The sequence below is a fragment of the Myodes glareolus genome, chromosome 2 (genome assembly GCF_982192425.1).
Source record: "Myodes glareolus chromosome 2, mMyoGla1.1, whole genome shotgun sequence".
Classification (NCBI taxonomy): domain Eukaryota; kingdom Metazoa; phylum Chordata; class Mammalia; order Rodentia; family Cricetidae; genus Myodes; species Myodes glareolus.
In genome coordinates this window covers 56024527-56039734 of record NC_142027.1, presented here as the reverse complement: position 1 = coordinate 56039734, position 15208 = coordinate 56024527, and the positions used below count along the sequence as shown (strand labels likewise).

The 15208-nt window shown below is 33.1% G+C and overlaps 1 protein-coding gene across 1 annotated transcript in view; it reads right to left on the bottom strand.

Annotated features, from left to right (window-relative positions):
- Nucleotides 1-236: 236 nt before the first annotated feature.
- The window catches only part of Cip2a (cellular inhibitor of PP2A), a 34133-nt gene continuing 19161 nt past the window's right edge, over nt 237-15208 (bottom strand). The window contains exons 13-21 of the mRNA XM_048454326.3: nt 13502-13620; nt 10841-11036; nt 10323-10397; nt 10120-10230; nt 6062-6258; nt 4966-5079; nt 4664-4746; nt 3566-3705; nt 237-2749 (exon numbers count right to left, since the gene is read on the bottom strand). Of these exons, the coding sequence (XP_048310283.1) occupies nt 2579-2749; nt 3566-3705; nt 4664-4746; nt 4966-5079; nt 6062-6258; nt 10120-10230; nt 10323-10397; nt 10841-11036; nt 13502-13620 (1206 nt within the window). The 3' untranslated portion in view covers nt 237-2578. The remainder of the gene's footprint in view (nt 2750-3565; nt 3706-4663; nt 4747-4965; nt 5080-6061; nt 6259-10119; nt 10231-10322; nt 10398-10840; nt 11037-13501; nt 13621-15208) is intronic.

Here is a 15208-nt window from a genome sequence, read left to right as displayed (position 1 = left end):
TCTTCAGATAGCGTTTATGACATTATAACCCAAGAGCACTAATCTGATTTCTTTGTAAGATATAGCAATACCTTTCCATTTTTCTAGCCTCACATTAAATTAATAGTTAGAATAAACTTTAATCAGTTAAAAGAACTTTATTCAAGCTGTAAGTATAAACTGTACAAGGAAATATAATAGTGTGTATTTTAGAAAACTTATACCTCCGAAAATTTAAGCAGATAAAATACTAGTGATAAATTTCTAAAGTTTGTTCTTTTATTTTGAGACATGGTATACAGGTACTAATCATCTCTAAATCTTCACCTATGTTACCATAGTGTGAACTCCTCTAAAAATTTTGAGAAAAAAAATGTATTTAGATATAAACTTTTGCTTTTAAAATCTGAGGTACATAGAACCAGAAACAAAAATCAATCAATCAAACAAAAAAATACAAGCAGAAAAGTATCCAATATACTACGTGTTGAGAAGAACAATAGGAATAAGAAATGTGCTACAAGAAACAAAAGAAAGTGATGAAAGATGCTTTTTCCTCAGAGAGGAAAGACTGAAATGACTGCACTTTGAGAAATGCTACTAGCAACATATTAGAGTACAGTAGTCCTCACCCACCTAAAGAAATATTCTAAAACTCTCACAGATGACCAGAATTGGAGGTAGTACTGAGTTCTAATGTATTATGATTCTTCATATAATACATATTATAAAATTTAAATAATTTCTGTTCTACCAAACCCCATGGTTTCATCCTTATGTAAACTAAGACCTCACAGTGCAGCTGAAATGAACCTGAAGTTGGGATCCAACTGTCTGTGTTTTCAAAGTAAGAGAGTTGTAGGCACACACTATTATACCAAGCTACAAAGCTTAATTTATAAATTAGGTACTGCAAGAGAATAACAATTGGTAATAATTAAAAATGGTAATTATAAAAAGATGTTATAATGAGTTATTTAATTATATTCTTAACATCAAAATTTTATTGTACTTATTCTACTTTCTTTAATTATATTAGATAATAGTTATATCCAAAATGACTGATTTTACATATTTGGGGCCATTATTAAGTACTATATAATAAGGGTTAGTTAAATACAGTATTATAATATCCAAGAACATGATTTGAGAACTGAGTTACCTAGTAAGTAGCCAATTGCAGGTGTACTATGCAGTAGAAACATGATAGATAAAGAAATGATTCTTGATCCAAAATAGAGCAGAAAATAGTAAGATTTCACCAACTCAGAATCATGTTCAATTTAAAACTTAGGCATTATGATTTCTACTTTTTCAGATAAAAGTTTAGCAAAGTAACTGACCTAAAATGGTTTCTTAAGCACATAATACTTATTACCATTTGAAAAGTGCTAAAAAAATTCCTTTGTATGATTGAACTATCTAAACAGGGATAGTTAACTTTTGCTTTAAAAGTCAATGGCTCATTAAAAATATTTATATATTAAATGTGTATACTATAGGAAATAACATGTATGACTGTAGCTAGAACAGAAATTCAGTTACCCTTGAAAGCAAAAATGAATTTGTCAACATACCACATCTTAAGGAGAAAACACATCTGGATATAGCAGGTCACACTTATCATTCCAGTCCTTGGGAGGCCGAGGCAGGAGATCACCATGGGCTCAAGTCAAGACCAGCATGAACTCCATAGTAAATTCAAGATCAGTCTGCATTAGAGAAAAACCTCATCTCAAAAGGCAAACAACAACAAAATTAAAAATAACAGCCAAAAATAAAATGGAAAGTGAGTGGTTAAATATACCTTAGATATATGAAATGTCAAGGGGGAAAAAAAGCACAAAGACAAAGACAAATAAAAGAACTGAAAAAAGTTGCAAATAATCCTACAAATTATTAATTTTAACAGACTAAGTAATCATTTAACATAATGGATACCACCCAATTTTTAAACATTATTTCTGATAACTACTGCATCTGTTTTCAAATTTAGAGTTTAGGCCTTACATTATTTTATTTTAAATGCAGTATTACAAACTCTTTTCAATCTATTGTTTTCTGTTAACTTTAGAGAGAAATTAACTTAGTATCAGACCATTTCTCTTTTTAACTAATTGATCTTAACTGATCATCTTCAAGACTATTCTCTCAAGAAAGCTTAATTTAACAAATACATCACTTTGTGATGACATTTTAGTCAGTGACAAAGCACATTTATAATGACAGTACTAAAGACATTGTAGCCCTCATAGTCTGTGTGTCTACTCAAACATGTTCATACAATAAAGAGTGCTTAAAAGCACATTTATGAAAATGTATTCATGGTTGATGTGAAATAACCCATGAATATGATCAGAAATAAGAATACCTAAGACATGTAAGAGCAAACATTAGAGAAACCAAAATACAAAAATCTAAAAAAATTAATATTCCAAAGATCAAATAAAACAAGGGTCAAATTAGGATTTTTACTAAGTTAGAAGGTAGTAAGCAAATGATAACTATCTTGGAGTCACAATTTTCTCCACTGACTGCCACCTCCAATATATAAACAGATCAAAAGTATTCATTTGTCAATTCCTCAAAGTCACAATGTTTATATACTGAGGTTCACAGTTTCTGGGCTTATTTTTCCTCCACTTAAACTGTGGATCATTGCTATCATGTGAGAATGCTTGTTTAACTCCTCTTGCTGAAGTTTCACCAAAGATTCTTTCTCTTCCAAACGACCTTCTAATTGAGCCTTCTGCACTTCTAGGGAGGAAGCCTAAGGAGTGAGGAAGAAATGACAAGAAATAGAGAGTAAATAGGCCAGAACATTTCTCATCTGAGATATACAAGGAGTAGATTAAAATTTACAATATATAGTATTTCAATTATATATAACTCCAACTCCTCCTTGGTAAGTTACAGGTGTTAGTATTTGATATTTATATTTGTTAGAGAAGATAATCAACAGAACAATTTTAGAAGTTCTTTGCAAATCATAAGGCTCTAAGAAATATAAATTCCGTATTACCCATATAAGTAAAGACAGAGCTACCAACCTATATAAAGCTACCTACATGCCACATGAAAACCTATGAACCCCTTTTATGTTCTCTACACACTTAAAAGCTGTAGTATGCACTTAAGAAATCTTTAATGACTTTAAATTACTAAAGAACAACATTAATCTACTGTGGTAGTTTGAATGTAAATGGCCTCTATAGGCACAATGGGAGCAGCATCATTAGGAGGTATGGTCTTGTTGGAGTAGGTCTGGCTGTGTTGGCAGAAGTGTGTCACTGGGTTGGGCTTTGACATCTGACATGCTCAAACCAGGCCCCGTGTCTCATTCTCTATTTTTCCAGCATCATGTCTACCTGTGTCCTGCCATGCTTCAAACCATGATGAAAATGAACTAAATCTCTGAACTGTAGGCCAGCCCCAATTAAATGCTTTTCTTTATAAGGGTTGCCTTGGTCACGAAGTCTATTCACAGCAATAGAAATCCTAAGACACATGCTCATTCTATTCAAAAAAACTATTTTTCTTTTTCTTTTTTTTTCATTTTCTTGTAAGGAAAACGGAAGGATCTTACCTTAATACTCAATTCTTTTCTTATCTGTTCTGTTCTGCTTAATTCTTTCCTAAGGATATCAATGGTTTCCTGCTTATCTTCTTTTTCCTTTAGTAAAACATTAATCATTTCTTCTTGGGACTTTGCTTTTTTATGCAAATCTAAAAACAAACAGTCATGCACTTAAGTATCTACTACTAAAAGGAAAAAAAAAAGATGAGAAAGGTAATCAAATAGTTTGTTGGAAATATGTTTATATAAAATTTACTGATTAAAAAAAATACTCCAAGGGAGGTCGAGATGGCTCAGAAGGTAAACTTGCTTACCATCACCTGAATTAATTCCTGGAACCTACCAGGGATCCTATCCTCTATAAAATAGATGTAAAGAGTAAAAAAAAAAAAATACCCCAAATTCTTCCTTTTTACCAGTATTCTACATAAAATAGCAAGTCTTTATGTCTTTCCCAGCTTCCTCTGTTTTAAACAAGCATTGTGAGAAGAGGATGGGGGGGCACACAAAATGAGGACAGGATGGAGGCATGATGGAACATGAAGAGCTTAAGAGTTACCAAAAAATGGGGATCAAAAAATATGGCAAATCAAGCAGGCTTGGTCTCTGTGTATTAAGGAAGGGAAGTTAAAAGAGCAAAGGTCATTTCACAGATTACAGCATTTAGAGACCAGTAACTCTAAAGTTACCCAACACTGCCACCTGCTGTTATGAAAAAAAATTTATTTTAAAAAGGGCAATTATTTCCTATAATCCCTAAAATGGCAATGACCATATTTTCTACTTGATCAAATGAATGAAAATGCTCCAATGAAAGTTCAAAGGAAGAAGAAGTTGTTTAGGAAGTAATTTGAAAAATAATAGAATTGGGGCCCAGCAGTTTGGAGTAGGTACTGCTTTTGCTGAAAATCAGTTTAACCCAGACATCTTCCACGGCCACTTGCACTTATGCGATATATTCCATTAACCATATACACAAAGTTAAGAACAATAAAACAATATTTTTAAAACTAACAAGGGAAGTAAATAGTAGATAAAACATGCTCTGATGATCTTCCAAAACAAAATAGGCTGAAAACAGATAGTGTCTCAAACAAAGCCACTTACTTGATAATTTACATTCTCTGTCTACTAATTGGTTCTGGACTTCTTTTCTCTGTTCTTCTGTCTCCATTAACTGAGCAATAGTTCTAAAGTTACAAAAGAAAAGTTACTGAATAAAATTATTTGTACTATTTTATACTCTAAAATATTATGTAAAACTTTTAATTACAAGTATGACAAATTTAAACTATAATCTGAAAGAAGAGGTCTATTAGCTATCAATAAAAACCAATATTCTGTGTAGAAAGAGAATCATTGCATTTCCAAAATAACAAATAATTAGAATATAGAACTAGAGGTTTTACCTTTCATTTTGCTGCTTGAGTGACTCATTCAGCTTTTTCACTGTCTCAATCTGTTTATTCAGGGACTCACAACTAGTCTGTAAGTCGGTATTCTTCTTTTCAGTATTTTCATTTCTAAGAATACAAGGAAATGTGTCAGTGTCTTCATGGAGAAAAGCAGCATTATGCTCCTTAACTATACAATTTACCTAAAGAACTCATTGCATGGCACAGTAAACAATATTCAATGATAATAAAAGTCAAGTTAAGGAGTAACACAAATTTTTGTGGTATTAGGTTGCTTAACTAATTTTGACTTTCTGAAATGACCAACAGTCAGTTCTAATATTAATATTGTGACAACTAAGTTCATTCAGTAATTCCTTTACAATTACATATGAGTTATGTGTGTGTACAGGAGGGGAACTTAAGTTCTATAGTGTGAGTATATGAATGTCTGAGTACATTGGCTCTCTCCTTCCAACACGCATATTCTAGGGATCAAACTTAAGTTGCCAGGCTTGGTAGCAAGAACCTTTATGCACTGAGCCATCTTGCTGGCCCCTCATCCAATAATTGTTAATATAGCAGTGGTTCACTATCAAGCACTACTTCTTCTAGGTCACAGTGACCAAAATGAAGAAACTTGTCTCTGATAAGCTTACATCCCAGATAACCTGTGACTGAATATAAATGCATATAACCTGTTGGTCTGTGTAACATTACGTGTATATATTTGCATGGCTAATCATTTGGTATTGGAAAATCAACAGGTTTGTCTGCTCTTCCCTGGACAGGGCTACTTCTCTTGCTACTAGGACTCCTTAGTTGCTAGTAGTTCTTTGTGTAGGGTTGTGGCTCATGGTCTTTTCCCTATCTATTTGGGCAACATGTCTACTGTTGTTCTCATTCAGTTCATTCTAGGCAGTCTCAAATCTCTTACACACTAAATATTTTATGGTGCCACCACAATATAAGAAATGTTTAATGAATTATTACTTTTCTTTTTTTTACCCCCCCCCCCCCCCGCCCCAAGCCTAAAGAATTATTTAGGGTTGAGGAAATGTGGCATATTCACTTAGTTCTAACTTTACACAGAAACTTTTATTTAATTTACCTTTGAACAAGTTCCATGTAGGACTTTGTCAGTATTTCATGTTCTTTAGCCACAGACTCTAATTTCCTATTGTGTTGAAAGAGATGCTCAATATCATTCTGGGCTCTTTCCGATTCCAACTGTTGTGATTTCAGCAACATACTAAGATCTTCGTTTTTTCTTTCAGCTTCTCTTAACATACCCGCAAGTGTCCGTGCCTCAAAAGAAAATGAAACGTGCTTTTCCACTACCATTTATTTATACATATATCATGTTGGAATGCTTGGATAAAAATGTATCACCTAGCTGGTGAAGGTTCCACTGGATTATTGTGCCTAGTTATCTTAGCTTAAGTATACTATGTGATGTTGGCACTACAACAAATTGTCTAACATACTTCTCAAAATATACTAAATAATGTACATATGCAATATGAACAAACATTATAGTTGATAAATTGTACAATTTAAAAGAGTTACCAAATACTAATTTAGTATGTACTGGGCTGTAGAAAACTATACTAGAGCCGGGCAGTAGCGTCACATGCCTTTAATCTCAGCACTAGGGAGGCAGAGGCAGATCTCTGTGAATTCGAGGCCAGCCTGTTCTACAAGAGCTAGCTACAGAGAAATCCTGTCTTGAAAAAACAACAACAACAAAAAAAGACAAACACCCCCCCCACAAAAAACCCCCTATATTAGTTGTATATTCTTAACTAGTTCCAAATCTGATTCAGGCTGAAGATCAGGATTATTTCATATTCTTTAGGGTTTTGGATATTCCACATACATAACATACATGAGGCCCACATCTAGGCACAGAGTTTACTTATATTTCATATCCCTCATATACATAACATGAAGGTAATTTTATGTACTTCTGTTTTAAAACTTTGGTCATAGAAATTTCATACTGGAGAATTTTCCACCCATATCCTGATAGCGTTCAAAAGCTACTTTTAACAACTGTATCATTTATCTGTGTGTGTGTGTGTGTGTGTGTGTGTGTGTGTGTAGTATATGTCTGGGTTCATGCAAATCACTGTACAATGTGGAGGTCAGAGATTAACAACTTGTGGAAATAAGTTTTCACTTTGCACCATCTGTGTTCTGGGGATTGAACTGAGCTTATCAGGACTTGTGAAAAAGGCCTTTACCTACTACTTCATCTCATCAGTCCAACATAACAGATTTTTGAAGTATTTTGGCTTTCAAAAATTTGAAATTTTTGAAATTATAAATTACATTTTATTTACATTATATTATTATTTTTGTGGTATTAGGTTGCTTAACTAATTTTGACTTTCTGAAATGACCAACAGTCAGTTCTAATATTAATATTGTGACAACTAAGTTCATTCAGTAATTCCTTTACAATTACATATGAGTTATGTGTGTGTACAGGAGGGGAACTTAAGTTCTATAGTGTGAGTATATGAATGTCTCACACTATTACTAAATATTAATATTTAGTATTATTAATTATTACTATATTATTAATATAGTAATATTAATATTTAGTATTACACAATACTAAATTATTACTATTATAAAGTAATAATTTATAATATTACATTTAATTATATATATTAAATGTAATATTATAAATTACATTTATTTACATTATAAATTACAATTTAATAGACTGTTTTGACAAAAGCAATTTCAGCATGACCAGAATAATAGAAATCAATACAACTGAAAAATAAAAAAATAATTCTCCATATAATATTTAGGTGAAAGTATATATTCCTTAGGGGCAGTCATCAACACTAAACTGCCAAGTTTACATACATCAGTTTTTTCATTTCAGGTAAGAATCAGAAACAAGATACTGACCTAACATTTAAAATTAAACTAACATTAACTAATTAACTAGGAAGCACAGCCTAAATAAGCAGTAATTAGAATAAAGAATGTATGCTATCTACCATTTTGAATTAAAAGAAATTTTCAAATGTTTGATAGAAACTTGACTATAAAAAGGGATAAAAATTTGTTATTTTTGAGATAAAACATCAAATTGTGTAATAAAATGAACAAGATGCCCAAAAGACATACAATGTAAGAGAGTAGTATGAAAAATGAAAAGAGTAACTCTTTGAAAATTACTAATTTCCTTTCTTGGCATTTAGAAGTTCAATGTATCAGTTAAGACAAATGAAAGCATGCTAAAATATGGGGCGGGGGGAGAAGAAGGATATTAAGCATTCCTAATTCTCTTTAAATCTTTTTCATATATTTTTAAATATAAACTCTTGAATACTAAAAAAGGAGGATTTTTATAGAAAATTATGCTTTTATATTAATACATGTGATAGTTAGTCTTGTCACCTTACCAGAGTCTGAAATGACCTGGGAAATGGGTCTCTTTTGATTATCTGGTTAGGTGAATTGATATGGAAAGACCCATCTCAATTTTGGATGGGACCATTTCCTCTGCAAGGGATCCAGGAATGCATGAAATGGAGAAAGTGAGCAGAGCATTAGTGTGCTGGTAACTCTACTCCCTGACAGTGAGTGCAATGTAACCTGTCACTTCAAACTCCTAACACTTTGATTTCCTTGTCAATATACCTCTGAATTATAGGTTAAAATAAATCCTTTCTTAAGTTACTTTAGTCAAGGTATTTTACTTCAGCAATAGAAAATGTAACCTAGACAATACATAAATCAGAGATAGAATATACGTTTATTTCTCCCCCCTTTCTTTTCAGTGATATTTCTTTATAATTTTTAGGATACCTTTATTCTGCAAATATTTTAAAGGTATTTTATTTATTAGCATTTTTAATCCCTCTTTCAAACTCTTTAATATTATAATTTATTTAAGGAAACAATGAATAAATTTTGCTGAAAATTTCCTATTATTAAGCAAAGTTTTCAACCATGAAGTGTATATTATAAATACTTTAATTACAAAACTTATAAAGTAACAACCATATGCCAAAGATGTACTGGAGCTTAGAGATTCAGAAATAGTATTTATTATCAAAAGTAGGGGTGGGAAGTAGTTTGATTTTCATATGGTATGGGAAGTACTGTGAAGAGGCAATCACAAAGTAGAGGCACAGAAGGAAAGTCAAACATACGAGTGAGAAAATGGCCATGGAAGGCCATTGTGGGGATGTGGGCATTTAAATGAAAACCAAAGATGATGAGGTATTGGGCAAGGAAAGAGAAAAAGGCACTCTAAATATGGTTAAGGAAATTCAAAGTTAAGAAAACTTAAGACTATGGTAAGTTCTACCAAAATGCAAATCAATATAAGCAGTTACCTGCAGTTTACTAGCAAAATATAGAAGATGTAGGGTGAAGTGAAACTTGTTTTTGTCAAATTAAAAAATTTCAATGACATCAGAGAGCAATGACAACTACCATGGAGCACTGGAGAGATAGGATGAGGTATTCCTTTAGATGCCCTTGGGAAGTGGAATAAAGGGAAGGGGACAAAGCATAGAATACCACTTAAGTGTGAGTGTCTGAGTAACAGACAAGTAGGAAGACTACAGAAAGTTAAGTTAATCAGCCAAACCTAGTGAATATACAGGATGGAAACAGTGATTTCCAGGGTTCTAAGTCAGAAAACTCAAGCAGTACACAGACCACTATACTACAAGTATATTTTAAAGCCAGGGCTAAGTGCCTTACTACAGATTAAACAGAGTTTCAGCCATTTCTCAAATGACTAAATTCAGTAACATAGTTCAATTAATGCTGAGGAAAAAAGATCTCTGCTTGCCATAAATTTGGGAACATTGACTTTTAGTAGTAGCTGAAACTATACAACAGAAAAATAAGAAAGAAAAGGACTCAATATAATTCTGAGGATCTCTGACATTCAATGGTAAAACATTAATGATACATACACAAACACACATCAATCAGGTAGAAAAGAAAAGTGAGATGACAACGTAGTAAAAAGTAAAGGGAAGAACTTCAAAAGCTTGAGCATAAAATGCTCAAGGTAATTCACCTTAGTTCCAACACATGATAGGAATATACTTGTAACTAGTGCTGTGCATACTTTTATTTCATTGATGAAGTCTCAGACATGCTTTATTTATATAGTGTACAGACCTCTGTCTCTGCTTGAGTTCTCTGACAGCGATACTGAGCGATGAGTCTGTCAGCCTGTGCAAGAGCCAGGGCTTTTGCTTCCAGGAGATCTTGTAACCTGCTCTCTTTAGACTAGAAGAAAATACACTGTTAATATCCATTGTTTAGGAAAACATCTGTCAAATGCATGAAACATTACATAGTTAAAATAAGATTGTACTCACAGCTAATGTGGAAAGTTTCATCTCATAAACATCCATTATGTCAGATATTCTTATATCATTAATCTGATCCTTTACCTGGTTTTATAGAGTTAAAATCAGAAAAATGTAAATTTGACAAAAGAAAAATAAAAGCCTACTTTGCAACTAAATCACTAACGCTGAAGAGTAAAACACATTGTGTCAGGTGGGTTACAAATACTTCATTAATTTGGCTACCTGAGCAAGGTTCAGTACTCATGTGAGTGATTTGAAAGTATTTATGTAGTCATCTAGTAGGCAGGCAGGAAGGGGACTAGAATAAGAATGATAGCTGGTTTTTTTTTTTATAAAAAAATGTTAAAATTTTATACCTTTTTTTTTCTTTAAAAAATGTCCAGATTTTACTTTTTATGTCAAAGGATAAGGTTTCAGTGATAATATCTGCATGTAAAGTTGTTTAAGTAAATGCTGTAATCAGAGCTGACATTTAGCTGGCCCTACCAAGCACAAGCCCATTTACAGTGCTACTCATCACTCACCATTACTCCGGCCTGAAGTTTTTCTATTAGCTCCTCAATGTTCAATGGAGGAGCATTATCCTTTGAAAGAGGAGGCGATAAGCACTTCGTTGATGCTGGAAAACAGGGATTTAAGGGCTGCAAAGGCATTCTCCTGGGTAGATGTTCAGTTTCTTGCTGTCTGTATATATTGTTTGCTGCTATACTTTCTCCAAGACTGAGTAAGAGTCAGAAAGAAAAAGTGATCACAAAAATGGAGCAAAAGGCAGAGTTGTTACAGAACTATGGCAATATTTGAAATGAGTCTTCTTTGGGGACTATAAGTCTCAAAATGCACTGGAAATCATATTTTTGGTAATCACACTAAAGCACGGCTTGGGAAAACATTCTCAATTTCCAAAGGACTCTTTTCTACTTATTACATGTGACAATTCCATGTTTGATTTGGAGGCATTCGAGCACTAGTTAGCAAGTATAAAATATTTGTAATGAATACAAAGTTACTGTAGTACTCAGGACAACCTTATCATATATGATATCACTTGGTTTCATCTATACTCTCCTCTAACCCCTCTTTTTCTCCCAGTACATCCTCATCCACCTGACTTCTATTGTGCTCCACTAAAAGCCAATCCTGTTTATATGTCTCAAGGCCTTTGGATAAGCTGTTCCTTTATTTGAAACTATCAGAAGAGGGCCAATTCCTTACCATAGGATCTTGGTTCAAATTCACCTCTCTAGAGAGGTTTTCATTAATGTCCTATGTAATATGAATAATTAGCTACTCCTCTCCATAGTGATGGACATTTTATGAACCTTTAATTTTTTAATAATAAAATAACAAAATATAATAAAAACGAACCTACATATTAGAATTAGACAAAACAAATAAACAGAAGAAAAGAGACCAAAAGAAGGCACAAGAATCAGACAGTCGTTCACATTATCAGGAATCCTATGAAAACACTACACTGGAAGCTATAATATATTAACTGAGGACCTGGTACAGACCTGTGAAGCCTGCCTCAGTCTCTTTGAGCTCATATGAGCTTTGATCATGTTGACTTAGAGGGCCCTGTTTTCATGGCATCCTCCATCCCCTCTACTCTTAAACTCTTTTTGCTTCCTATTTTACAAGTTCCCTGAGGGAAGGAATTTGATGGAGACATCCTGGTTAGGGCTGAGTGTTCCAAGGTCTCTCACTCTCTGCATACTGTCTGGCTGTGGGTCTCTATATCTGAATTTGTTCCCATCTGTTGTAGGAGGAAGCTTCTCTGATGATGACTGTGTAAGACACTGATCTGTGACTACGGCAGAATGGCATCAGAAGTTATTTCATTGCTACCTTAAAACAAAACAAACCAAACCAGAACAGTTTTCTACCTGGGTTCCTGGGCTGTCTATTCTCCTCACTATCTAGGTTCTCTTCCACTCCCAGATTTCCTCAGTTGTCTATAGTTCTTTGTGTAGGGTTAAGATATTGTGAGCTTTCCCCAGTACACTTTAGCATGTCCATATAGAAAGAAATACATATATGCATGCATATACAGACACAACACATATATACATGCAATAACAATTAATGACAGAAGAAACCATAAATTAAAAGGAGAGTTTTCTGAAGGAGGAAAGGAAAGAAAGAAATGCAATTATGTTACAATTCTAGAAACAAACAAACAAAAAAAAAATTTGCTGAAGTTTTGGGTTTTTTTTTTGGGTGAAGATTTGAGTTTGTTTTTTCCCTCCAAACTAACACTATCACATGAAGGGAGGAATGACATTTATTTTACAGATATTTGGCTTAGATACTAGTTCAATAGTTTTTTAACTTTTATGATTATTTATGAGCAATTCTGCAAAATGCAACTAAAGTCACTTAACAACAGACAGCATGGATTAACAAACTCATCTCTTACATTTAGAGTAAAAACAGCACAGACAACAGGTTTTAAGATGAATGATGGATATGGCTTTGGTGTGATAAAATAAAAATCTACAAAACAAAGGTTTGTTTACTGGCCTGCTTATTAACCTCTAGTTTCAAACTATTTAAGTGACTTTTACAAATTTAATTATAAGAACTACTTCAAGTTCTAAATATTAAGCCCCAAGTATAGACTACAGTACCATTCAGTTTACATATTCTCTTCCTCTGACACAAACCCAATCCAAAACAAGACAAACAAACAATAAACCCTACAGCATATTCAATTCTATTTTCTGAAATGAAAGAATATAGTAAATTTTTTTTTTTGGCCTGGCCATCATCTACTCCATCTTATGACAAAACACTTAATATTTCTTTCAGAATCCCCCACACTGATTCTTCCCAGCTTAGTATGAGTTCATGTAGTTCTTAGGACTCCTTGGCAAATAAACCAGAAAGGAAAAGTTCTCTCTCCAAAAGAAAGTAAAGTAATTGGTTCAAGCTTCAGTGCCTTGAGTTTATGTTCAGAACAGCACGATGAATACTGCTAATCACCTGCATCTATGTTTTCTTTGAAAAAGTATTTATCCTTTTCCATTACAGAAATCAGAATTTCAATTATTTAAAAGATTACTGATATTATAATAAAATCTCCAGTTTCAACAATTTACTAGTAAATATGCATGGAGGATTATGAAGAAACATAGCACAACATCTAACTGTATTAAGAGATACTGCAAATGATTACAACTTACACTAAGGCAGGGAAATCTGGCAGTGGAGAAGCTTCCAGCAATATTCCCAATCCAGACTGTACTTGTTCTCTATTATCTGATGTTAAAGCAAAAGCCAAAGGAGTAATCAAACGTGGATCCTAAACAAATCAAAAACCAGCAAGTAAGCGTCAGCAAGTAAGACTCACATACTGCTGAGTCTTTAGTTAAAGGTAAGACTATTCTAAAGTACTCCTACATGATGCTTGCATGTCATTACACTTCACCACGTTATAACTATATGTACTGTATTGCAATCCATAGAGAAACTAAGAATTATCCAGCAAAAAGTTTCTTGTCTTAAATTATACTTATCAGAATAACTTAAATATTTTGATAAATTTAAATTGTTCAAAATAAAATAGTATTTAGATACTGTTTTATTTCTATAAATGAAAACTGTGAATGGCCAATAATTGTTAAAGTCATCAAATAAATATTTGAACTAATGAATGCAAATTAGCAAACTAATGACTAAAATAGTACACCTCAAATTTCCTTTGTCAGTATTTCACACTAGTAACCATAAGCTCTAAAATCACCTATCGTGAAAAACATCTAAAAACTGAAGAGAAAAAATGACTAGCAGCTCTGCATGTTTTGTATGTGTATATAGATAGGTATAGAGGCCAGAGATCCATGTTAAATGTCTTTCTCTATTGCTTTTCACCTTACTTTTTAATAAGGAGCCTTTCTTGGAACCTGGAGCTCACTAACTGGCTAGAGTAGTTAGTCAGAAAGCCCTGTGTTCTGCTGTCTCTGCCTCTCAGCGTTGGAATACAGAACTTTTTATGTGGGTTCTAGAAATCTAAACTTTAAGTACTTTGCTCAGTGAGTCATCTCCCCTGCCCTCACTCGATTGTTTAAAGAAAAACTACTAATAATGAAAATATTAATATCAAGCTTTTATAATTAAGATGTTAGATGCTTTGTAGGTACTTAAGTATAATTCAGCCTTCACTACTCTCAAGAGATTCCCTTCACAATTTCTCCCAGAGTGGAGAATCACTAATTGCTGTTTGTGGTAAAGGTATCTGAAGTACAAAGATGGAAAATTAATTGCTCATGCCTACACTGACTAGCAACTAATTCAGCCAACTATGAACCACGCCTCTTCAGCATAATGCTGTTATAGAGCCCACTGTCACAGCCTATGGGTTCAGTTCAGCTTCTACTCTATCTGAACATTCACCCTCACCCTTTCTAAGCTACTTCATTAGCTTAATTAAGGAAAAAATAATTTTGCATTTTTGTTAAATAACTCTTATAAACTAGGTAATATAGATAATTAACATGGGTAATGTTAAACCCTGGCCTAACAGAAAACCAGATAAAACCAAAAAAAAAAAAAAGTCCAATGAGCTAAGTATTACATAATCAAAAAACTCTAGTTCGATTTTTCCAAAAACAAACAAGAAAGATTATAGTAGCATAGAAAGACTTTTCACCTATAAGGAAAGTAACAGACAGGGACACTCTTCTTTTGATGAACCTTTTTTCTAGCTATAAATCCCACCTCCTCCAGCTGAGCTAAGAACACTCATGGATTTTACAAAATTAGATGTTCCCTAATTCTTGAAAAGCAAATGAGGACTGGTAGTATAGCCCTGTAATGGAGTACTTACATGGCATGTCTTAAGCTTTGGTTTTGTGGCAGAGTAGAAAGTAAAATAGAAATAAAACTTTAAA